Source organism: Sabethes cyaneus, chromosome 2, assembly GCF_943734655.1.
Source record: "Sabethes cyaneus chromosome 2, idSabCyanKW18_F2, whole genome shotgun sequence".
NCBI lineage: Eukaryota > Metazoa > Arthropoda > Insecta > Diptera > Culicidae > Sabethes > Sabethes cyaneus.
The window spans coordinates 189,185,920-189,211,192 of NC_071354.1; the positions used below are offsets into that span (position 1 = coordinate 189,185,920).

At 39.6% G+C, this 25,273-nt stretch overlaps 4 protein-coding genes across 4 annotated transcripts in view; 3 read left to right on the forward strand and 1 right to left on the reverse strand.

Annotated features, from left to right (window-relative positions):
* The first annotated feature begins 2,609 nt into the window (after positions 1–2,609).
* Positions 2,610–3,602, forward strand: LOC128738341 (chymotrypsin-1-like). Its single transcript, XM_053833392.1, has 3 exons — positions 2,610–2,851; positions 2,915–3,305; positions 3,376–3,602. Exons 1-3 carry the CDS (start codon positions 2,631–2,633, stop codon positions 3,535–3,537), a joined length of 774 nt encoding a protein of 257 aa, XP_053689367.1. The 5' UTR covers positions 2,610–2,630; the 3' UTR covers positions 3,538–3,602.
* Positions 3,603–3,947: 345 nt separating this feature from the next.
* LOC128738338 (chymotrypsin-1-like) lies at positions 3,948–4,974 on the forward strand. The gene is made up of 3 exons (XM_053833390.1): positions 3,948–4,213; positions 4,278–4,668; positions 4,723–4,974. The coding sequence occupies exons 1-3, from the start codon at positions 3,984–3,986 to the stop codon at positions 4,903–4,905; spliced, it is 804 nt and encodes a 267-aa protein (XP_053689365.1). The 5' UTR covers positions 3,948–3,983; the 3' UTR covers positions 4,906–4,974.
* LOC128738342 (protein Lilipod) overlaps positions 4,728–25,273 on the reverse strand; it is a 32,103-nt gene continuing 11,557 nt past the window's right edge. Inside the window, exons 2-11 of the mRNA XM_053833393.1 lie at positions 13,425–13,549; positions 13,223–13,362; positions 12,927–13,157; positions 12,789–12,857; positions 8,252–8,407; positions 8,003–8,185; positions 7,789–7,943; positions 7,493–7,724; positions 7,268–7,424; positions 4,728–5,354 (exon numbers count right to left, since the gene is read on the reverse strand). Coding sequence (XP_053689368.1) covers positions 5,120–5,354; positions 7,268–7,424; positions 7,493–7,724; positions 7,789–7,943; positions 8,003–8,185; positions 8,252–8,407; positions 12,789–12,857; positions 12,927–13,157; positions 13,223–13,362; positions 13,425–13,549 — 1,683 coding nt within the window. The 3' untranslated portion in view covers positions 4,728–5,119. The remainder of the gene's footprint in view (positions 5,355–7,267; positions 7,425–7,492; positions 7,725–7,788; positions 7,944–8,002; positions 8,186–8,251; positions 8,408–12,788; positions 12,858–12,926; positions 13,158–13,222; positions 13,363–13,424; positions 13,550–25,273) is intronic.
* Positions 11,253–12,414, forward strand: LOC128738340 (tetratricopeptide repeat protein 12-like). Its single transcript, XM_053833391.1, has 2 exons — positions 11,253–11,639; positions 11,700–12,414. Exons 1-2 carry the CDS (start codon positions 11,509–11,511, stop codon positions 12,379–12,381), a joined length of 813 nt encoding a protein of 270 aa, XP_053689366.1. The 5' UTR covers positions 11,253–11,508; the 3' UTR covers positions 12,382–12,414.

Genomic DNA, 25,273 nt, shown 5'->3' on the forward strand with positions numbered 1-25,273 from the left:
TTATATACATTTCGAATCGTTACGTTTTTATAGTTTCCCACAATAATGTTTACCCGCATAGAATTGAAACTGACACACACATTCATTTGTGACGCACATGCGACCAGCATCGCAAAACTATAAAGGATTATTATGATTTACATAGCTGGTCGCGGCTCTGATAGCGCACCGGTACATGCATGATAAGTCTTATGAGACATTACGCTTACTGTCGGTGATAGCGTAGATTACACAAATAATCATAATAATAATAGTTGCACACAGAGGCAGCCGGAAACCGCCTTTGGTGCAATTTCAATGTTGCAGAAGGCGCAAAAACAGACTGTACGCGACATGAATAGGTATACGACATGTGTAAGCGACTGCCTGTGCAACATTACATTGCATGCGCAACTCAAGGGGGCTTTCTAGGTGTAACTGACGATTTACGAGTGTTTTTGAGCATTTTTTGTCGAAATTGTCATTACGATGGGCCGAAGGGACATGGAATTTCATGAAACTTGGCACACGGGTAATGGTCGATGGAGTTATGAACAAAAATGATATTTGAAAAATTAAAGGTCAGCTATTTTCCCAAAAAAAACTCCAAGAAAGTTTTACCGATTTTGTCACACATCGCTTATTTTAAACTATCGTAAAATTATTACAGTAATGACCCGATTTTGTCACCCCTATGATGAATTTAGGGGTGACAAAAATGGGACGAAGACAAAATCGAGAAGTGTTTTTTGTTGATAATGCTTAATGGACTGGTTATATTCTACTTTGATCACTTTTAAGGTCACCACTTTCACACGAAGGAAAATGCTAATTCGATTTGACTATCACCTAGCACAGTGGTTCCCAACATTTTTTGGTTCGCGAACCCCCTGGCGGAATCCCCTATACTATTCTGTAGCTAACTAAACTAAAACCTAGGAGGTTCGCGAATCCCCATTTGGGAAACGCTGACCTAGGAGGTAACGCATACTTCCGGTGAGTAGCAAAAACATTTCATGAAGAAGACTGGCAATACTGCCAACAAAAGTCGAGAGACAGTAACAGCAATGCTATCTGCCGAGTTAAAGTTGAACTAGCACATAGTGGTGTGTGTATATTAGAATATGGATGCTCACAAACACGTATGCAATGTAATTGGCACGCTCGCACACATCTTTTCCAACGAATACATGTACACACTGCTTTAACTTTTATCGAGATGGGTGCGGTGTTGCTTATGCTACTTGTTATTTGTACGAGCACGAGGAAGAGATGCCCTTCTTCTTGAATGTTTTTGGTAGTAGCCAAAGTATCTCGTTGGTTGGGATTCATGAGATTGTCTAGGAACTTTACGGTCATTTCTGGCTTTAGTTTTCAGAAGGTCGCATAATCAACCCTTTGGCATGACCTTTGCGTCCTTCTGAAAATTAAAGCCAGATTTACTGCCTGAAATCTCTCCACTGTTCACTCATTTGTTCAGTTCTTGAGTATTGCCCTGTAGGAACCCTCATTACCTCAACGGCGTACACAGGATCGAAACGGTCCAACGATGATTTGTTCGATATGCTTTTCGGTGGTTACCCTGGAATAATCCACATCAACTGCTAAGTTACGAAAGTCGTGCACAGCTTATTGAACTTGACTCACTCGGGAATCCTTCGATACATGTATGAACAACGTAGATAGTTAGACATTCGTTTCGTGGTGATAAACTGGTTCGTCAGGTTCAGGTAACACGAAAACAAAGTAGGCTCAATAATTAGAATCATACCGAAAACATCATCCAATGTCCACTTCAGGTTGAATTAAGAAATCTGGTGTCTCGAGACTACACCTAGGATGAAAGCTCAATCACGAGACTCGGTGGCGTGGCCCTTCTCAAACTAAACTAACTACGAAAAATTAAGCAAATTCGAATCAACACATTTGGTATGGAAAAAGGCGATGAAATAAGAAAATGGGATGGATGTTTGGTATCTGGAACTGCAGATCGCTAAACTTCGTAAGTGACGACAGGGTTCTGCTCGTTCAGTTAGAACCCCGAATGTTCGGTATCGTCGTACTGCAGGAGATCTACCGCAAAGGCGAGGAGGTGTGGAGGATCCGTGGCGGCAAGGCCCAACTTTACCAGAGCCGTGGAGCGACCAAGCTGGGACGGGTTTAGTAGTGATGTGCAGAATGCAGGATCGCGTGATGGATTTGAAGACGATCAACAAATTCAACTATAACCATCATTAACGTGCACTGTCTATCACGAAAATAGACTTGAAAAAAGAAGGAAGCGCTTTCAAGAAGACCGTCATTGGAGATATGAACGCTCAGATTGGCAGGGAAGCAAGGAAGCGATGTATAGACTGGTGATCGGGTACCATAGCCTGCATACCAACACGAACGATAACAAAATTCTAGGTTACCAAGACTGGCTGACTTATGGATGTGATCATATGACATTCGCTGTTGTTATTATTGATTAAAGTTAACTTTTCGAATGAGGGTATCGGATCGAACGGCTGTGCTAACAAAAAAACAGAAAATCGAAACTGTAATGACGTATGTAACGTATTGACTGATACCGTTCACTGGCTACATTTGCATTTTGGTTTAATATAAAATCCATACCTGTTATGAATGAAACGACAGTCTTCGCTAAAATGGGAGTAAATATACTAACAAGTGCACTTCTGAGTGCATTATTGTGTGCAGTTTCATCCGATGCCATCCAGAACGCAACGCTAATCCAACACGTGGTTGGGGGTGACAATGCGGGTCCCACTCCGTATCAAGTTTCTCTTCAGAGATGGTTTATGCACTTCTGCGGTGGCGCCATAATAGGCGACCAATGGGTTCTAACTGCTGCTCACTGCGTGAGAGAGTAAATGTTTCAAAAAATGTTAATTATTGATTTTTGAATTCATATACTGTTTTGCATTTCCAGCGCAAATCCCAACTACATAACCGTTTTAGTCGGAACACTTCAACTGATCAGAGGTGGAGAGTATTACGCGGTGGATAAGTTTGTTCCACATCCTGAACATGACAGAGAGACGGGTATCAATGATATTGCGCTAATAAGAGTACAAGTTGGGTTCGATTGGGTTCCTAAATTGGTAGAGAAAATTGGATTTTCGAACAAGTTCATTAGGGAAGGACAAAAAGCGATACTAACGGGTTGGGGTAGTATCGACCAGTACCGTCCAAAAGCGGTAAATCGATTGCAATCTGTAGAGCTGCAAGTGATTAGTGAGTCGGAATGCCAGGAGACCTTATCCAATATCGGTCCCGAACGAATTTGCACCTTCACCAAATATGGACAAGGTGCTTGTGGGGTAAGATATGGAAACCAGAAGTTATCTGGGAGTAGCTTTAAATTTTTTTTCTTTTCAATCCTTTTTGAAGGGCGATTCTGGTGGTCCACTGGTCAGCGGAGGTGAAGTCATTGGAGTCGTTAGCTTCGGGATAGCAACGCCAACGGTTCGCTGCGCTGCCGGTTTTCCAGATGGGTTTACTAGGGTGTCTTATTACTACGATTGGATCCAACGCACCATCCAAGGGAATTAATGATGTAAACAAATATCTATTGTAAAGCAGGTGTGGGCTTAATAAATTAGGTTTGGCATTCAAGACCCCGCATGTTTTTCGATCAAATCGTTTTCGGTCTTATCGATCATTTCATTGAATTATGCCGAACTGTGTTGCACAGTTGAACTTAGTATGTGGTTGAACTAAGGAAATATCAAAACTTAAGGCACGATCTAAAATGTTCAACTAATTGCTTGTTAAATTTTTGGTAAATGTGAGCCTAATTTTGGATGTCATCGGGCAGATCTAAGTTCTAATTTTGTACGGTTAAGCTTTTCTTTCCAAGTCGTTGCAATCATACAGTTATGATAATTAGTAGTTTTGACATCTGTTCCAATATTTACCGGATATTAAACAATCATTTGATCATTTATAAAAGCCTAGCAAAGCTTTTTAAACTGTCTGTTTCAAAAGTACAGGGAAGGATGATGCTTAAGTTCGGTTTTGTGCTATTGATCGTGTCTGCTGTTTGTGCTGAAAATGTGACATCTAGAAAAGCTGCTAAGATCAGCACGATAAGCAAACACGTGGTAGGAGGTGGTGATGCTGGACCAACCCCCTATCAGGTTTCTCTGCAGAATCGGAATGGACATTTTTGTGGTGGAGCTATTATCGATCGGAGATGGGTTCTAACAGCTGCTCACTGCTTATCGGAGTAGGCTTGTTTCAGTTAATGGAAGTGAATGTGTGTGTGAATTGATATCAAAAATTTCTTTCAGTGTACGGCCTAGAGAAGTGGTCGTAATCGTTGGAACTACCAAGTTGAGTATGGGAGGTTGGCCCTTCTTTGTTAGCAAATTGATTGCTCATCCGGAGTACGATAGCGAACATGTTACTAACGACATCGGGTTGGTGAAAATACGTGGATTATTTTTGTGGCTTCCGACACTGGTAGAAAAGGTCGGATTTTCAAAAGAATTCGTAACCGCCGGTCAGGAAGCGACGTTGACTGGCTGGGGTGGCACCCGACAAAGTGGTGGGCCTGCGTCAGATAAGTTGCAATTTGTTCTGTTGAAAGTGATTGAACAAGATCAATGCAAGATCAAACTGGACATGATTGGCGATGGGCACATCTGTACTTTTACCCAAGAAGGGCAGGGTATTTGTCGGGTAAATTTCTATTTGATTAATTCGATCAAATCTTTAACATATTTGTTCTTCAAGGGAGATTCGGGCAGTCCTCTGGTAAAGCAAGGAAAAGTAATTGGAGTTGCCAGCTTCGGGCTAGGGTTTCCACCAGAGCGTAGCTGTGCTGCTGGTTTTCCGGATGGTTTCACCAGAGTGTCTCATTACTACACCTGGATAAAGGATACCATTAATCGCAATTTTATCGGAATTTTCTTTTGATAATATAGCCTAGATTTTTTCACTTGCAAACAGTTGATGTAATAAATTTTTAGTTTAAATTTTACAATACTGATACGAATTTTCTTGTGTGCTTGCTGTGATATCAGTCATTTCATGTAGCAGAGAATGTTGGCCTATACTTTGGTCCAACATAACACCAATGATTGAAGCAGTTTGGATAAAATCCGATAAAAGCGGAACGAGCATTATTTTTTCAGATCGTTTTCTTACACTCTCCCTCAACATTGGAGGCTATTGATATCCCAGTACTACTCGCAGGTTCTACATTTCGCTCGTAGTTATTCATTTTATGGCAGGTGGTTTGCGCGTCATTCGGTTCATCCGTTGGATGGTGATTATGCTGATGACTGTGAGCGGTCAGCTGGGCAAGGGAACTGTGACAAATGCTGGACTCCAGATGGCTGCTATAGTCAAATAGGGCTCGCAATCTGTGACCGAAAAGAAAGTGTCAAGCAGACGATCAAGAAGAAATTCATTAAGGAATGAAATATCATAGTGCTTGATGATGGGATTAATGCAATTGGTACTACGTCAACTTAGCAGATACATGCAACACACGAAAAATACAAGCCTAAATGGTGCAGTCATCATACAAAAAAAACAGGTTAATAAGCTAAAGCTATCTTCTGAAAAGTTGCAAACTTTTAATGTTCATAATATCGTTAAATGTTTAATTTTATGCTGAGAAAAAAAATCAGTTCTTTCATTTGTATGTTATAGCTCTAGTATCGCATTTTTAATGCTCAAACTGCGTTTTAATTGTGGTTATGTGATTGGATTTTTAAGGTAGAGAGAGCATCATGCGCTTTTGGCACATTTTGCATTAAAGTCCACTATCCCAAATTTCTCAACAATAAAGTTTTTTTTGATTCGATATAATTTGTTTTATCTAATGGAATCTCCAACGTCTCTAACCTGTAACATAACTAACCTAAACTGCACGTAATTCATAATGGGCTATTGAAAATGAAGTATATTCATAAATATGCGCGTGTAATTACAATGACGTAGTATTCTCTTATAAGATTCCCGCATAAACTTATTAGTTTTTTGTTTTCGAAGATCAGCTGCATTCAACCTTGATATATTTATATAGGTATGTCGAAAAAAAGTTATTTGTGACGTTGCAAAAATGTGTGGCAAATAAATTAAATGCACTTGATCTCACTCGCTTCTTCGTTATTTAACGAAATATTATAAATATTAAACCATTAAGAAATGTACTGTCGACACAATACCGCGGTTAAAAGCTTAAGTGTTTTTGTATTTACAAACAGTCTTATTGCTTGTGACAGTGAACGTGATTCGACAGACTATGGCCCCAATTATGTAAGTCACGTCGAGTCGAGTGTCACTTTGCTCGCCTGATTTACTTTTGGTATTATATAAGTCACACGCGACACGATATGGTCGAGTAAGGAGTGAGTTTGTTTTGTTTCGGTCGTGCATTAAACCGGTATGCTGTCCGTTCTCCTCGTACTCGCCATGACTTACCTAACATGGCTCTATAAATAAACTTAAGGACTAGATTTTAAGAAGTTAATAAAAACTGTGATATGCAAAATGCGTAATCTCAATCGGCAGGTTTACTTATAAGTGCTCACTTTGTTATGTTCTTTCATGGTTTACGTTTCAGAGAATAAACAATATAAACTGCAGTAAAAAAAGTCCTGCTAGTAGGGTTTAACCGCAGTTTGATACATAAAAATTTATTTTAAATAGAATTTAAATTCGAATACATTTAATTTCGAACAATTAAATAAATTTACCGTACAAATCAATGAAATTGGAAAACATTTTCTTTGTTCAAATCGATATATAAGTCTTGTATTCTCTGTCAATTTTCTCAACCACAGCTTTCAAATTGGTTGATAGCATCGCAACTAAATCGCTTGTTTAGTTTACGCAGAATTATGACTGTTCTGTCAATTTTGATACCAAATATTCTGACATTCACCTGAGTGTGCAATATTTCAACGAAACGTAAGCTGATGATGGAAAGCAATTAATGCATTTAGAAGTAAGCCACACGGAAGAACGACATAAAATCTAAAATAAATAGACAGAAAAGCACTGCAATTTGTGTGATGCTACACACTGCATGGTGTTAAGGTTCACTGCCGTGTTCAGAAATACCATTCATCGTGAGGGTGCATTTGCGTGAGCAAAAACTAGCAAGGGCGTGAAAAGCACACATAGGGTATAGGCATTTACATAATTGGCGCTCAACCTAACTAAACTAACGCTTTTTTTGCTTGCAACGGATAAAACGTGGGCGGGTACATCCTAGTTTATGATAAACGATAGGTAGCTTGTGAAAATAAAATAGTTTTCCACTAACCGTGCGCACAATTCCCGCCGCACGGTAGCCGTAAATTTGTTCACCAGACAGAGCGTGGCAGCCGTACCGAAGATGACATTGTACAGCAGCACGATCAGGAAGTTACCGAGCCATTCGATCTGGCCGAAATCTCCCAGCAGATCGAAGTTGGTAATGCCTGCAAAAAATGAAACAAAAATTCCAACTAAGTATATTATCGCTTGCAGGTGTTTTAATACTATTTACCCAAAATTCTGGACAGCAATGGCAGCGCGGAACTCAGTATCAATACCAGTCCACAGTTAGCGATGAGCTGCGATAGTGAGGTCTTCCGTCGCTGCGGACGAACGTTTCGCATGAATGGCATTGTATAGAGACCGACCGCCGAGGTCACACCTAGATACATTATGATACACACTTCGAGGGCTGCTCCCAGAGGGCCAAGTTTTGACAGGGACGTTATGCCCAATGTGAATTGCTGTAAACAAAGTCAGTCGTTAATTAACGGTTTGACAAAAAAAAAGTTGTCTCACTGAACTCACCCGTGTACTCAGTGGCACTGCCTTAATCCCTATCAGCAGTTCCAGTGTGTTTTGAACCACCAACAGTACGGTGATTCCGGTAAGTAGTAGCAGCAGTAACATCGCCACTGGATAGACAAGATTTCGCTGCAACGCCGACGAGCTGCGTTGCTTATCTGAAGTACAAAATACGTTAAAACTATTCTAAAAACTTAAACCATTAGAAAAGATTTACCTAAAAGTTTGCGCTCAGACTCAAGCTCTCTCAGTCTTTCGAAAAGTTTTGCAGCCTCGCTAATACTACTGCTGCTGCTGTTGCTGTTAACGCCACCATTGGCAGCTCGGATTTGATACAAATCCTCGAGGCCGGAAACCAACTTCGACGGTGCGTAGTCGACGGTTGTGATGCTTTTAAGTTCTTTAAACAGCAAATATAAATTCATTGTCAGTATGAGGATTTATCATAAAATGTTAAGTTAATTACCAATATTTATATTCGCGTTGGCAAGCTTTCGTCTCACAGTTGCCTCCTCCAGGTTGAAGGCGTGAAATTCATCGTTCACATCACGCAGCAGGTTTGGCTTGACCAGTACCTGTCCAACGACGCCGAACAGTCTCACGAAACCCATGGGCGTGCACACTGTAAAAGAGAATAATAAGGGATAATTAGCACAATTTTAATTGTAGTTTAAATATGAGGTATGAAATGGGGAAGGCTTGCCAAGTCCCTACCCAAACGCCTTCAGGTGGCCATACCTGGTAATACTCTATTGAGTAGCCAGGCTGGAAGGTACGATCTTCCGTGGTTCCCGGCTGCCTGATCTCAAAACTGCGATTTTGGGCAGATAGCTAAGCCACACAGCCTTGCTAGCAGGTAAGCCTAATATTTTTTTAGCTATTTGTTTCATTTTCTGTTAATAAGCACCTTTTCACAGTGAAACTTTGGATTAGTATCGTATAAATAAAGTCTTCTTATGATTCTTATTGTTTGTGTTTTCAAAAATAGTGGCTACCTACTTCCCCTGCGGTTGTTTGGACGTAGCCAGGTATATCATTTGATTATACAGCCATCTACGAAGTGTTCAACCTCTTATGCTAGTGCTAAGTTTAATTGTAGTTTGTGTTAGTATAATTATTATTAGGTTAAACAACCCAACCTCAAAAAGGTTCGAAAAAGCCTTTGTCGTCGGGAGTCGCAAGGTAATGATGGGCCAATCACATTGCTTTCAACCGGCAGGTTGGTTCGCCCCAAATTATTATTAATATTATTTGGGTTTCCGTGTTATACCTTTGCCCGATAAACATAATTTTTCCAATTCACTTGGTGCCTAGCTTGGGCACCATCTGGTCTAACCACCTTGCTCGCTCTGCTCCTCGTCATCTTATTCTTACCGAATTTGAAGAAAATACTGTCTTTGTAGAATAATTGTCTGGTGTTCTTAAAGTATACCCTGCCCATCGTATTCATTAAATTTTAGTTACATTTTGAATACTAGATTCGCCGTGGAATTGCGTGAGTTCCTGGTTCATATTAGGTCTTCATATACTCCGTTCTCCCTTATGTTGCCGAATATCGTTTTTAGCACTCGTCTCTTGGAAACTCCGAGCACTCGCAGGTCCTCCTCGACCATTGCCCACGTGTCATGCCCGTACAGAACAACTGATCACCGCTGATAATACGGTCGTTATACCACTTGCTAAGTAGCATCACTCGCCTACGGTTACGCCGATCAACATATACTTCTTTGGATGTATTTACCTTCAATCCAATCTTCTCTGCTTTACACTTCAGTATGGTAGAATTGTGGAAAATCGTGCCCTGCATGCCCCAATTGTTCCAACATGAGAGACCAGCACCTTGACGATATGATTTGAATCAATTCGACAATCCACCCGAAATCCACACACAGTACTACGAGCCATAATTTTCCACAGCGTTTTACCGTCGATGGTATCACACGCGGTTTTGAAATCGATGAAAAGATGGCGTATGGTGGTTCTCTATTCACGACCGCGACGTAAAGATTTAGTTCGTAGTAGACCGTCGTTCAACAAAACCGACCTGATAACAAATCTATACATAATTGGTGAGAGTCTTCGGAGGAGGTATAATGATCACACGATACTTCTTATAGTCCTGCTTGTCGCTATTCTAATAGATCGCCCAGATAGCCTCATCCTTTCTACAATCACTCGAAGCAGGTTAGTGGACAGCTTTTCCGGATCACTCATGCCATTCTTTCCAGCTAATAAACTGTTCTTCAGTTGATTGATAGCGTTTTTAATTTTCGCATTTATCACGCTGACGAAATAAGTTTCTGGTAGAACTAAGCCGCTTCCTGAGAACGGTTGACCTACTGCAATTTCTCATATTCAACTTCCGCCAGGCAGCGGTTTTTCTACCGAAAGATTTTGCTTTTCTGCATATCTTTTGTCCTCGTCTTTCCTCGTTTGGAGCTGATTCCAATGTGCCGAAGGATGTTCTTTGCTACGTTGCTAATGGCTGTCTTCCAAAATCCTCAAAGGAGCTTCGTCCTCTTCCGGCAGCGCAACTTCGAGCGAGTGAGCGTAATTCTTGGTTTTAATGCGAATACTCTGTTACCTGATAGAGGATCCGCCTATGAAACGCCACTCGCGCAACCCTGTTGTGCACATAAAAAATTTAAAAGTGTTATCAGTAGATTTGCAGCAGCCATGGCGAAAAAATCAAATAAATTCGCTCGCCACTTTGCAATACTGGCAGCTCCACACAGGAGCGACGAAATGGAACATTGTGAGGTATTTCGTGTTCGCCGGTTATAGCCGATGAGGTATCTCCCTTCTGAATAAAGTTTTTCAGAGGCTAAAGAGGAAGACCGAGAGCTATGTGACCTCATCATTCCGCTCATTGGACCAAGAAGTCTGAGCAGCAAGCAATCACTCAAAAAGAACAGCTACACAGGTACAGGTACACAGGGCGCAGCGCAAGGCTGTGGTCATAATGGACGACGGATCCTACTTGACGCTGGACGGCATCGACTGGCAGGGAACCAAGTATTTTACATTTCCCACCAAGGAGATAAGCGATAACGTCAAATATACCTCCAACATTAAGAAGGTTTTTCTGTGGATGACCATCAGCGAAAAACGAATGTTCAAGCCGTGGAAGCTGGTGGAAGCTGCTCCCTGTATCAAGAACACAGACATTGCTCAGTTCGTCGAACCCTGTCGATTGGCATATGTGGCTCGGCCCTCCGGGCCTCGGATCAATTTCGTGTTTTTCGACCAATTTCTAAACCTTTGTTATAGTATAACAAAGGTAAAAATGGTTTACGTTTAATAGTAATACCATATTAATCTAGAATATAGAATAGAATGAAGTCAATTTCCTCTCGACAGTCATTTTTTATCGTTACTAAACCAAAAATTTCCCCCGGCAATATTCAACATATACCTAGAGCCTGATGACATTGCTATTTGAAAGTCATTTCCTTTGGTTAACCGAAAACCAAACCAAGCGCGTTGTTGTAAAGTACGACGTAAATGATGCGACTACCTACATACTTAGCAACGGTAAACGTTGCTATCACCCTTCTGGTATCCAGGTGGAAACAACAACTAGGACTAGCGACTGCCACTCCGAACGACCAACAACAGATAGACCGTGTTCGTCACTGGAGCGTTGTAGACATCAAAACCGCGTCGTCCTCCAAAAAAACAAATCGTTTCGCAATTATTATTCGGTAATAAAGGGCTGCAACAATGTGTAGCAAGAAGGAGGATGAAGATTTCGAAGCTTCCATGAGCAAGGTGGATGAAGTTATGAAAATTCTTAACATGATGACCAGCGGGGACAAAAATAAGGAACAGATGGGACTGGCGTTCGCTGATCGGTGAGTGGTATGATTCTTCGAGTATTCGACGGTTTTGACAGCAATTCTGTGTGCACACAGGTTTTTAGGTGAAGACAAAAAGGAGTTGGAGAAAATTGATGAAAGCAACTTCATAGTTCGTGTCAATCAGGAGCGCACGGTGATCAACAAGAAGGAGGAAGATTCTTTGGAACGGCCGATTGTGGATAAATTTGCATTTATGGCTGAAATTGAGCGCGACGCCGCTAAGCGTGCGGCGGATCGCAAAGATAGAGAGCAGACTGCTCAAGGATTACGACGAGCCGGTAATCGCGCTTTTCGGGAGGGTAAATATGAGAAGGCAATCAGTATGTACACGAAGGCGATAGATTATATTCGGGATAGTCCAATTTTGTATAACAATCGAGCACTGGCCTACATCAAAATTGATCTGTGCAAGCGTGCGATAATAGATTGTGATTTTGTGATTAGTAAGTTGGACGAAAAGAATCTACGCTCGTGGGTTTACAGGGCTCAGGGTTATTTTCGATTGGGCGAGATGCGTTCGTACGAGAAAAGCATCAACGAAGCAAAGAAAAATAATCCCAAAGATTTGGACTACATCGATCGGATTGTGCTGGAAATTGAAGGGAAGGCGGTGGCAGCAATGGAAGGCATTGAATCGGAGGGAGCCGACACAACCGGTGCGGAAGCAGGTGGCGACAGTAGCCAACGACCCTTGCCGATGGACGATGTACAATCAATTTCGTCTAATGATTCTTAGATTTTATTTTTACAAATGCTACAGGTTATTTCGTGATCAAAATAAAGTAATTACTTTCATGAAATCAAGTTGCTGACAAATGAGCGAGCAGGTTTATTACGTAGTGAACGTAGTCTCCATGCCCATTGCTAGCTTTATTGACAAAACTTACTCTAGTTATTTCGAAACTACCAGAAAGTACAAGTGAAGGGTATAAAGGGTGCACAGGAAGGGCTTTCCTGCAAGACGAAAAACGCAAACCGCATACTAGACGGGTTGCGGTTTGTTGATGGCTTCCAGTCACGAAAGCCTGCATTTTGCAAATTGTTAGCTGGCATATGAATATGACTAAATCGAGACGGTCCCACTAGCGAATTGTGTGGTGTTAATTTTTAGCGGTTTATACATTAGGTCTTTAATTAACTTACCTAGAAGCAACAATACTCCCAAAAACGAGACACAGGAGTACAAGAATGGTAGATGGTATTTCCCTAAATCTGAAAAGCAAATTGCAATTTAATTAGATTTGTGAGCTGTTTGGCAGCTAAAAATAGAACCACACTTACTAAATAGTGCCTGGAAAGTACTTCTGTCGGGATCCCGGAGCGCTGAAATGACGTATGTCATGCCGAACACGATAAACGCGAGCAGAGAGAACACAGTGAAGGTCTCGTAGACGCGTGCCATCACGCCCTTTTTATGGCCACTGAAGCCTGACGACTCGGTGAACAGATAGGAAAAGGGAAGCAGTACAAAGAGCGCCAGATTGGAGAACAGAAACACATGATTCCATAGACCTACGAACGATGCAAATAGCTGATGGATGAGTTGTTTCTGGTACGCAATTTTAGTTTGAACCTACCCTGAATCAGTGAACTGTTGAGCCATTTTACGTAGTAGCTGCTGGGGTACAGTAGCAGAACCTCATTGCTGGCAATCGATATTGGTAGGAGTAGTGCTGCACCTAGCGCTACGGCCAGGGAAAATGTGCACAACCATAAACTGTAAAAACACAAAAAAGGCAATAAATAAAAATGCAAAAGCTATGCTTTTGTTTAACCCACCTAATTCTATAAACGGTAATTTCGTCGTCGTCTGTGGAGAATAAATCCTCTCGGTCGCGTCGTCTGAAACGATTGATTAGTGCAAAACTACCAAGGTACAGCAGAAGAAATAACAGCAAAAATATCTGCGAAAGAGAGAAAACAAAGAAACATTAATGTTCAGCAAACTTGAGCAATTTTTGTTACATCGTTTTATAATCGAACTGATGAACTGATTGAATTTATTATTAGTGTTGCGTGAATTTGAAACACAACGCTTCGCAAAAACCAGGCAATCGAATTGTTTAACACAGATAACTTTCTTCTAGGTACTATCTATCCGTCGAAGCTACACAGAGCGGCTTCAAACACAATTCGCAAGGTCTGTAAATAAATTAAATTCATTTACCCAGGAATAAACCCAATCCAACATGAATGGTGCCTGGCACTGCGTACTTGTTCGCTGACTGTTAAGAAAAACAAGCAAGTCTATTTCTGCTTGAATTCAAAGTTCAATGTGTGAAGTACGGCAACATCATTCGGCTAAACATCGACCTGTTGCTAAGTGCCAAAGTTGAATGGATTCGTTAATGCCAAAAGGTGAAGGCAAAAACAAAAAAACAAGAATTAAGAGAAGGCGCCACTTATGCAAATAACTTAGAGAAGCCGGTGATAAATTAAAAGCGTTATATTTGTAACACCCCGACTCTGGCTTAATAGTAATTTATTGTTTGATGACCGTCAAACAAAGCCGATAAGATGACTCACTCATTGCTCACCGGAAAACCTAAGGTTTTCCTTGTTAAAACAGAAATTTGCGTGTACTTTCAGCGCCGTTCACATTGTCGCTTCGATTATATTTGCAATTCAATACAAGAATTGAAGCGACTAATGTTCATAAAAATATTGCGGCATTTTTACCATTATTTCTATGTTTGTGATTAACTAATAATCTATGTTTAGTTAGCGTCAAACTGCAACCAAGTTCCTAGACAAAATAAGGTCCAAATTAGCAACAAAAATAGAATAAATTTGCACGATAATTTCTTATATCATCGAACACGAAACATATCATGCATGGAAGATAGTGTAGGTACTGATATGTAGTTACCTCTTCGCCGGGCCGGCCGCGGTAATGGTTTATAATTTTTCCTCTATCCATCATTGTGCAAGCCGGCAACAAAGCATGCAAAAGAAAAACCAAAACGAAAAGCATGCAACTGTTCTGCACGCTGTTGTTGCCGCGCCCATGAACCTGAATCTAATCAGCTGTTTGGGGTTTTCCTACTTGCTACCGTGTGCTGTGTGTGTGTGTTGTGCAAATTATGCCAAATTGAATTTCACGGCACGGCAGTGCGGTGTACAAAACATACAAACAAAATCGATGAATCGTTAGACGAAGAGAGCGGAGATCGGCAGAATTTGAACTTGTTTCGGTGGAACCAATTGGAAAACTCTTCGGGTGCGTCTAATCGCTGAAAATAATAATTAAAATACATAGAGGCTTACCAATATTCTTCATTAAACAGAGCTCAAATATGAGATACAAAGTAAGTAACTGCTTCCACTAGCTCTCATTGTGCAGCGGTTGTTGAACCCTCGAGCACACGATACATTGAGTGGTAAGTAAACGCAACCAAGCAACTAAATTGTACGGCGTAACAATTAATCAGGGGAATGTATTTATACTGGCAGTCCTGTTCATGCATAAGAGGAACATTTACATAACGAACACGGCGCATTCTGTTTGATTATGCAATGCTGAGCATAGAGCATATAGAGAAAAAACATTGATGTTAATTATATAATAAATATTGAATAAGTAATTGGAGAGAAACTATTATGCTGGACAAAAATTCGCAATTGTTTTTTAGTATACCCTTCATTGACCTCCACATTAAAAATTTCACATAAAGAGCCTCCCTGGCAATGAACCCTTACTGACAAGAAAAAAGCAAAAAGGCGGAGAATATTATTACAAACAGGAAAAAAACAATGGGAAAACCCTTAATTTCTTTGAAAAGGTTTAAGGGTAAACGGGGTAACAACGCCCGCCGGGGTAAAACCGCCCACCATGGTTTTACAGGGCCTTGCTCAAATTGGTGTTAAATGTTGATGACAGTCATATTACTGAATGCGTACGCAATATTTTACAATACCTTGTACAGCAATATCGTATAAACTATCGGAGAAATAAATAAAAATGGATTTTTCGTTATAATCGTTTCGTTTTTTATAACTTTGTTCCCGCAGAACTTAGGGTTTATTTTATTCAAAACGTTAAAACTTTCAGTAAATCCAACCCACATCGCTTCTCTGATCCTGTCTTCATCCGACAGTACCTAAATTAGGTAACTGTTCATGCAGTTTTGTTGAAATAAATAGTGAAATGTGTAAATCGGTCATTTGGGGGTAAAACCGCCCACAACGAACGGCGCAAGACCGTCGTGTATAATGCTAGTGCGATAAGGAGATTTTTAAAATAATTGCATAGTTTGGACCAAAGGATCTCAAATTTACATAAAACAATATAAATGTGCTTAGTTTATAGCTGGTGGACTGTTTGGAAAAATCTAAATCGCCAATTTTCCCTGCGGGCGCTATGGACATTTTCTTGTTTTCTCGGATATAGCTTTTTTTTAATAATTCCTCCCTCTTTGGACAAATAACATAGAATAAACATATTTTTTATGAAAATATAGCAAATTATCTTAGCAATGGAAAAGTAATATGTATCTGCATTATCAATCAGAACAATTTGAAATGTCAAAAAATGACCTACCGGATCAATTGCAGGAACTTTAATACCCATATTGTTATATTTTATCTTAGATCCTCTCTAGTCCTTAAAGATTGACTCCACGATGCCTAACCCGATCCATATTGTTGTCTAAAGAAACTACACGGTATCAATTTCAAGACTGTCGGTACCTATATTACTGATATTCTTCCAATACGAGTGGTTGCCGGACACTCTTTCGAACTTGCGAATCTCGGGGAACTATGTATTATTTGATAGCAAACTGATTCAATTTGTTTAAATTAGATAAATTCATGAATCCAATGCCACCAGTTTCATTCAAATCGGTTGAATATTGTTAAAGTTATATGCTATGGCGGTTTTACCCCGTTAGTGGGCGTGTTTCACCCCGCATGGAAAAAATACTCTATTTTTTGGACGTGTTTCCAAATCGCAATAAAAAATAGAAAATCATTACAGATATTTATGTTTTTATTTTTTATATGTAGGTAATAGATCAATTGTTCATTTAAAGCAGATAAATTAGAAATTGAGCTACAACTTTTTTTTATACAGGTGGTTTTGCTTAGGCGGGCGGTCTTGCCCCGCTTACCCTTACGTAAAAAAACGAGTATTCAACGATATTTATACAATGACAAGGTTTATGATCATGATAATATATTAAACTAAATTACAATACAAAAGAACAGCACGAGCTAGGAAAACCTACATATGCAACATGTAGATTGGCATTGGAACACTTAAAAATGTATTCATTTAAGTTTCTGATTATGTGTTGTTTCAGCTCACTTTTGAAAACTATACCTAATTATTAGTTATTACCTTCACATCGTTTAGAAGTACATTAAATTTTGATGAACCATTTGTAATGCGTGTGAGCTCTGCTTCTCATTAATTCATTTGCATTTCTTGTATTTCGCAGGCTAGCTCTTAATAATAAATTGATATTAGGTGGAAAATTATGACTGTGTAAAGTGTTATGAACAAACATGATGGTTTGAGTATTGTACAGATCTTAACTGGGAACAGTTCTATGGTGTAAAGTCTGTTCTAGTATTTGGCCGCTTCTTTCCAGTTAGGGCAGTGCCTTTAGTTGTCATGGCGAGAAATTGGTGACAGCTTTTCTGAAAGCATTGTTTACTTAGTGGTGAAAATTTCATCAGGACTGTTCACGCGTTGAAAAGTTGTAAAAGATGAAATAAGGCTTGTTCGCGACAAAATGTGGACACCCCTAAACACACACAGCTTCGGAAATACATTAACAATGAGTGAAATATTTTGCAGAGTGGTAGACGTATGTCTGTTCTTTCTGAAAATATAACACTTGTTTATATTACAAGCGCTCAGCGTAAAAAAAGAGCGTCGAAAGAAGAGCAGGTGCGAAAAGCAATTGTGTGCGATCGCAATGAAAATCTGGATCTCTCGTTAAGAAAACTTGCCAAAAAGCTTGGATTTCCTCCAAGCACTGTTCACAGTGTTTTAAAATCGTTTGATACTAGCTTGACAACAGCTAGGAAGAAGGGAAGTGGAACAACAACGGATCTGAGGAACCACCACAAGGATGCGAAGGTAAAACAAATATTAAGGAGGAGACCAGATCTTTCTCGTAAAATAAAAATGTCCCCGACATTCGTGCACACTTCTAAACAACGACAAGGCATGAAGTCTTTCAAGGCGAGGACTGTGCCAAACCGTAATGATAAGCAAAATACGACGGCCAAAACAAGCGCTCGAAAGCTTTATCGCGAATATTTTACGGATACGCGAAGATTCTACGAATGCACTGTACTGTGTTGTAGTGACATTAATTGAGAATCACTCAAATATCAGCAGACGACACTTTGTGCTTTTCTTGATATTGAAGGAGCTTACGATTTATCGTCCTTCGTTTCAATTATTACGGCTCTCTTTCAACACGGAATCAACCACACTACAATGAGCAGGATTTAAGCATTACCTTCGAGCAGTGAAATCTACGTGATGTATACAAAAAGTTCTTTTTCCCTTGTTTTGGACACTGGTTGCCGACACATTCAGTTACATGATATCGCAGCTTGGTCACGAGACTATTGCTTAGGCCGTCAATGCAGAACTAGTCAAGTTTGACACAGTACTGTCATGTTAATTGTTAGGAGCTCTGAACACCACCATGATGATGCTTACAAGACAGGTTTAATATAAAACCCACAAAAACAGTCGTTACAACATTCACTGGATGGAGAAAACAAATTATTACTCAGGGATGATTCCTCCTCAGAATAAAAAAAGAGAAGAGAAAAATTCCCACTTTACTCAGTCGCGATTTATGTTGCTCCGTTTTGTTTGAACTTTTATCCTTTTTACTGATCGCGATTGCTCAGCAGCCTGCTCATTGTTCTTCTCATTGAGGAATAAACTGAGCAACAAAGTGTTAATACACTTTTTGGCTGCCCATGATATGGCATAAAATAACTGTTTAGACTTCTCGCAGCGGCAACAGTGCAAAAAATGTTGCATATGACGATGGTGGATGATAGATATGGCAGCAATGTAATTCCCGTGCCGTTGCCTGCTGCAGCACGAGCGCACAATGTGAATCTAAAGTTTGTTTATGTTTCTCTTTATTTTTGGTCTGTCTCTCATTGCGTGGATGTATTTCTCATTTGTTGCAGCAGTTCTGCTCATTGTGTTGAATAAAAAAAGTTGCACTTTTTGCACAATGAGTGAGGAAATGACAAGCCTGATTACTTCTCTTATACTGATTGATGTCAGGCTGAGCTTCTGTAATTAAGTCACACTAGTCGGGATTATTTTTAGATAAAAAACTTTAGGAGGCATAGTATTTTTTACACCATATTTTGACCTTATTTCAAATATTTTTTTCTCGATAACGCGAAAGGCAAATCCACTCGAGTTTTTCGTATTCTAAACATTGCTTTTTATACTAATACTAGCTGACCCGACAAACTTCGTATTGCCACAAATTAAACTGTGTTGTACATAAATCCTGATTCTCGGATGACTTTTATTACAATCGCGAGTTTTGCAAGTTTCTGAGGAGTTCATGGGTGTTGTAATATACAAATTTTTCTCACAGTAAAATACACACAATACATACAGTACAGTACAGTACAGTACATATACACAGTAACAACTCCTCCATTGCTTACCCTGATAAAATAAAGCGGATAGCATTTAAATATTCGCCATCATTACAAACCATTTCAGGAACGGGGCGTTCCCCCGAAACCCCGCGCTGAGAACCGCGGCTAGCACGCTGGCAGACGAACTTGTAAGTCGCAAGGGCCTGCATAGTGTCGTCGTCCCGCCAGTAAACACAAAGTTAGATTAAACTTATCGGTCGGTGGAGGAAGAGGCACAATTTGTGTCTTAAAATAGCCCAACCCATGTCGCTACATTAATAAGGGGGATTGTGCAGACTCCTTTTGTCCAGCGCCTCCGTGGTTCATAGGTACACGGGTACCAACGGTTATAAAATCAGATTACAGCTTGGTTGGACCCATGCACCTTCCAGCATTGGACAAAAGGTAGGAGTCACAACGATAACTTGTTAAGCGTAGGTACCTATTATCCCCCCCCCCTTTCCTTTCCACTATTTCCCCTTCATTCCCAAAAAAATCCTTCTTCATTACTTTCCCTTACCATCCCTTCATCAATTGTAGAACCAACGTTTCAAAAAATATTAATATATGCCTGACCGCATTTCAAGGTCATGACTAAAATCACGAGGTTTGGTCATAGAAAAGAGGACGTTAATTCAAATTTTGGACGTAAAACGAGAGGACATAAAAAAGGACGTTAATTTAAATTTTGAATGTAAAACGAGAGGACGTTAATTCAAATTTCGGACGTCAAACGAAATCACGTAAAGTGAATGCACGTAAAAAAAGATTCTGGAGTATAGTGTAAAGCGTAGTAGGATATAAGAAGTATCTGTACCCTTGTAACACGCTTGTTACAAAGTGGTTATGACAACCGATATATGACTAATTCCAGTCAAAAATAAGTTGCTGCAACTAAAAAAACCCACAATTGTGCTAAGAATAATAATATATAAGGATATAAGAATATATCCTATGATAAGAATGATCCTATGTGGATATAAGAATAGTACGCTACAAAGCGTAGTAGGATATAAGAAAGTTTATAAAAGATTTTTACACCCTTATTCTAATACAACAGTAGAATTAAATGGACAAATTCCTTTTGACGATAGATCTGATGTCATTGCTATTATGATGGATTGAATAGAAGAATGAGGGAAGAATAAAGCCGAGGCATCTGCAAAAAGTCTTGATATGAACAAGCTTCAGACTTCCTATATCATTTATGAATATCAGAAATAGCAAAGGACTAATGTGGCTTCTTTGAAGAACTACTATATCATTCGGGTGCAAACTACATCAATATGTGGTTAATTACAAATTGTTACAATGCAAAATATAAAAAATGATTGTGGAATGCCAAAGAGCTGTGGAAAGGAAAAACTACAACGTATACAGCCCTAAGGGTTGTACAAATGGGTGACGTAGGACTATATCAGATCATTAGATCAAAGACTAATGTAACTGCATTTCTGGCATATGTATGTTTATAAGAATCTGTTAGTGCCATTGTTTAAGTGAGTGTTTAAAGGAGAATATCGAAATATTCAGATTCAATTTTTCATTGAATGCAATGGTGGCTTTGAAAATAAGTGGATGGGGGTTCATATGTACAACGCCTGCAACCATTGAGACATAGAGATGTCTTTTAAAAATCACTTGTGTGCATCATAAAGGTTGAAATAGTAATGAATGACCAGCCCACAGATTATTGTATTAAATATGCTTATGCGTAGCTTGACATGTTTCAATAATCTTACTTTAACTCTTTTGTGGCCTTTAAAAGGGCCATTGGTTACAAATGTCATTGGTTACAAGTCAAAACACGTTCATCGCAAATATGACGTGCCATTCGAATGTGGTTCTCTTTTGACATGAATAGCAACAGGTACGTAAGTTAGCGGCATCGTTTCACTGTCCTCCGAGAAGGTTTTACTAGTTTACTTTCACAGCTTACCGCTTGTTATATAGCAGAAAATATGGCACATACGCAAAAATTTCTGTTTTATTCCCTCGTATACGAGAGTCCTTTTCACCACAGGGGTGAGGGTCTCAAACCATCATAAAATAAATTCATGCCTCCAAAAAACCCTACATGCCAAATTTGGTTCGATTTGCTTGATTAGTTCGAGATTTATGAGGAAATTTGTATTTTATTTGTATGGGACGCCCCCTCTTAGAAGTGGAAGGGATCTCAGTACACCACAGAAAAAATCCTATCTTCAAAAAAACCCCAATGCCACATTTGGTTTCATTTGCTTGATTAGTTTTCGAGTGTTGAGGAAATTTGTGTTTCATTTATATAGGAGCCCCCCCCCCCTCTTACGCCCTCCATAAAATTGTTCTCTTACCCCCTCCATAAAATTACTGATCATTTTAACTACCCAGCGACATATAAGTTGCAGAGTTTCGTTCAGTAGTTTAGTAGTTATTAGCATTTGATATCTTTCATTCAAACGTTACGCTTCTATTTTCGTTTTCACAAAATGCTACCCAGTCTTAGTATAGTAAACAAAGACGTAGTCCTACGTCAAAAATGGTTTGGAAAAATTATATGAGGATTGCCACTAGGGAGAACCTGGCACAATACCAATGAGCATGGAACCAGTTGTTCACATTTATGAGGATTAAAAATCAGAGAGGTTGTGTACAAGACATGACCGCATATATAGGTGACGCAGGACTACGTAAGTCTCTTTGTAGTGATAGTAACATGTATTCATGCTTGTAATCATTCGATTCTTCATGTATACATGCTATATGCAACATACATACATGCTACATGCGTTGTATGTAACGTTTATCAAAGTAGTAGCATTGCATACGCTCAATTCTCAAAAGATTGTGAATTTAAAAACAATTTAACAAAATCAAGAACACAAACTATTGCTTTTCTGCTACCTTACTGAAATTAAAGACTGTTTTTATTATCTACGGTTTCCCACGTTGAAGGGATTTTACCAATTCAATCCTATTTTATCAACAGCACATCTTTTCACTACACTTCTAATGAAACGGCAAGCATGCGTATTCATACAGAGTCGTATTATAACCGAACACTACAGCTGTAGCACATTTTTCCAACACAGATATCAAATTCGCCGAGGTTTAATCGTCTCGCAGTGAAGAATTTGCGATCTGTTGGGACAACGAACTTCTGGCACACTTCCCTAACACAGACATCGGATTGGACTAAGTTTAAGTCGAGGGGGCTTTGTCACTCTCTCTGGCGTACTTCCCAAGTAAGGACATCAAAATGATCTAGGTTGAACCGCGGTGTTAAGAAATCTTGTTGAAATGAGGAAACTTTGTCACTTGTTTAGGCTTACTTCCCAAGCATAGATATCCAATTGGTATAGGTTTAGATCATCGTAAAGAATCTTCCAACCAATCACGAAGCGAGAATTCTGGTAAAACATAGGTTTATTATTTTCATCAAGAATCCATACTTTTCTTCATTTGGGTCAATTCTTAGAAGATTATCCGATCGATTGGTGTAAGAATATTGAAAATCGATCGGAAAACCGCTGAGCTATTAGCGCTCAAAACCTTTCATTTTTCGTGACGCTTGCATTTTTCGATTTTTTGGAATGACACCCTATCTCAAAACTTGCCGTAAGACGTAGTCCTACGTCAAAAGCTCTATAAAGAGAACAGAGATCGAGAGGAATTAGAATAACTATTCCGGTCTAATGCTACGGGTAAGTTTTACGAGAACCAATCTCATAACAGCTACACACCGACAGGTGACATGTGTAAGGACGAGATAGGGAATTTATTCAGAAACGAGTGCGTGGTGGTCAACAGGTGGAAGCAGTTCTTCAATAAGCACAAAGTTGTAGAAGAAGGCGACACGAAATTTAACCTAGGAATGCCCATGGAAGGAGGGGCCCATGGATTTTATTCGTATTTTCAAGATTTCGACGGAGAAGAAACTGCCGGAGGAATGGATGGAAGGAATTGTTTATCTCATCTACCTAAAGGGTGATCGGTTCGATCGCTGCAACCATCACGGGATATCGCTGATTAATAGCTCCTAAAAAGTACTGTTATGCTCGCTGTCAGGGGAAATCGGGCCTACTTTGTCCTTCGCAAAACGCTACGACCAAAAGGAATATGCCGTCGTACGAAGCTGACAATGTACAAAAGCCTTATTAGACCGGTAGTCCTTTATGGACTTGTAGCTGTGACACTCCTCATGAAAAACATATACGGCCTTGCCGTATACGAGCGGAAGATATTTGGCGGAGCGCAAACTGAAAGCGGAGAGTGGTGGAGGCGTATGGATCACGGGCTACAACGTGCACTGCTTGGAGGGATGGTATATTCGGCGAAAGTCAGTAGTACGTTCTCTTCAACAACCCCACTGGCACCTGAACCAAAGGGTGACGGTAATGATTAGACCAGTTAAAGCGAGATCCGGTGGAGGAACGCCCGGTTTTATTTTATTTATTTAATTTATTTGTCTTAGGACGGAAAGCCATAACCAATTTATCATACTTTCAGAACAAATATGGTTTGCAAATATTAAACTCCTGATTAAATCAGCTTTTGAAATGCAGACTGATTTGGTTTGAGTGTCAAATATTTCAAAGACCTGAAAATGCACTGCAGGGCTTTCTGATCGTACTAGTATCGTTCTCCGACAGTGTTTAGTTGCAAATAAATGCAAACACTATTTTGAGCTTATGTGCCAATGTAAGACCACCTTAAACAAATATCGACGGACAAGACACAACACTTATTAACAACACCATGTCTTACTCTTAAGAGTAATATGAGTTGCGGATTTGTATATGCAAACATTTCAACCTTGTCAACTTTCCCCATCCTGTTTTGACTTTGTTTTTGCGCTCTGTCTAACTATATTTTTGAAACTTTAACTGAGGTAACCTTCATATTGATTTACTATGGGAAATTCCAAGCAGTATCACAGGGGCCGTGACAAGATCAGCAGTATCCTATCATGAGGGCCAGACTAGATTACTGATAAAGCCAGTGAAAATTTTATGTAAGTGTCCAATTTCAAACACGTTTTAGGGTTCCTCGGCTTTCGAAAATAATTTAAATATTTTCAAATCACAGACAAAGCTGAATGCACGCTACAAGCATGTGGATTAATCCATTCAATGTAATTTCAAGAAGGCATACCGTAAACACCCATTAGACATTGCCTGCATTCCCAATTCGAATATTGCTCTTACTTGAAGACTAATGCACTCCAGTAACAGTAAATTTTTAGGTTTGGCGTGCGCACAATGGTTTGTATACGTGTTGCTACTGGTTCGGCTCACAGACTTGAAGATTTATTTTTATTTCCAACACGTGGAGTCAGGTGCCTGGGTGTAATATACCTCCACACCTCTTCTTCCTCGAGTGAATGAGGAGATTTGATTTATTTCTACTAATAATTACTCAAGCACGACAACCTCGTCATCAGCATAGCCGCCGAGTCTGTTCGGTTATATGTACCTACGACACCGCCATAAGCGAGCGCGGGTGGAATCCGGTTCGCTAAAGCGGCTTTCCCTTGCCTCCTGTTTCACACTGACAGAAAGCCAGCCCCGAGGAAAAGGAAAGCGAAAGTGAGAAATATTTCAAGCAGCGGCGCTTGGTATAGATTTAAATTTAGTACCAGATAAATACAATTTTTATCTTCGACGAGTTTTTTTTTTGCTAGAGTCGGAGGTAAACTGCTGCCGACATATGTTTATGTTCTAATTTTATCATTTCGTTCGACACTGATTGGATGTTTGAGTTAAAAAAAATAATAGCGATCGTTTTGAAAAAATATAATTTTATCATTGGCGATAGACAAAAAAAGGAGCCGCGTTTTTCTAATTAATTTTGTTTATATTAGTATTTATAATTTGAATATTTCAAGCAACGGAGCAACAATTTACCAATTGTTGCAGAGAATGTGCAATTCGCGTTCACGCTGTTAGACATGTATCTAATGCTTCTGCGTCTTAAAAAATAAAACTTGTACGTTTGTTTTTTTTTAT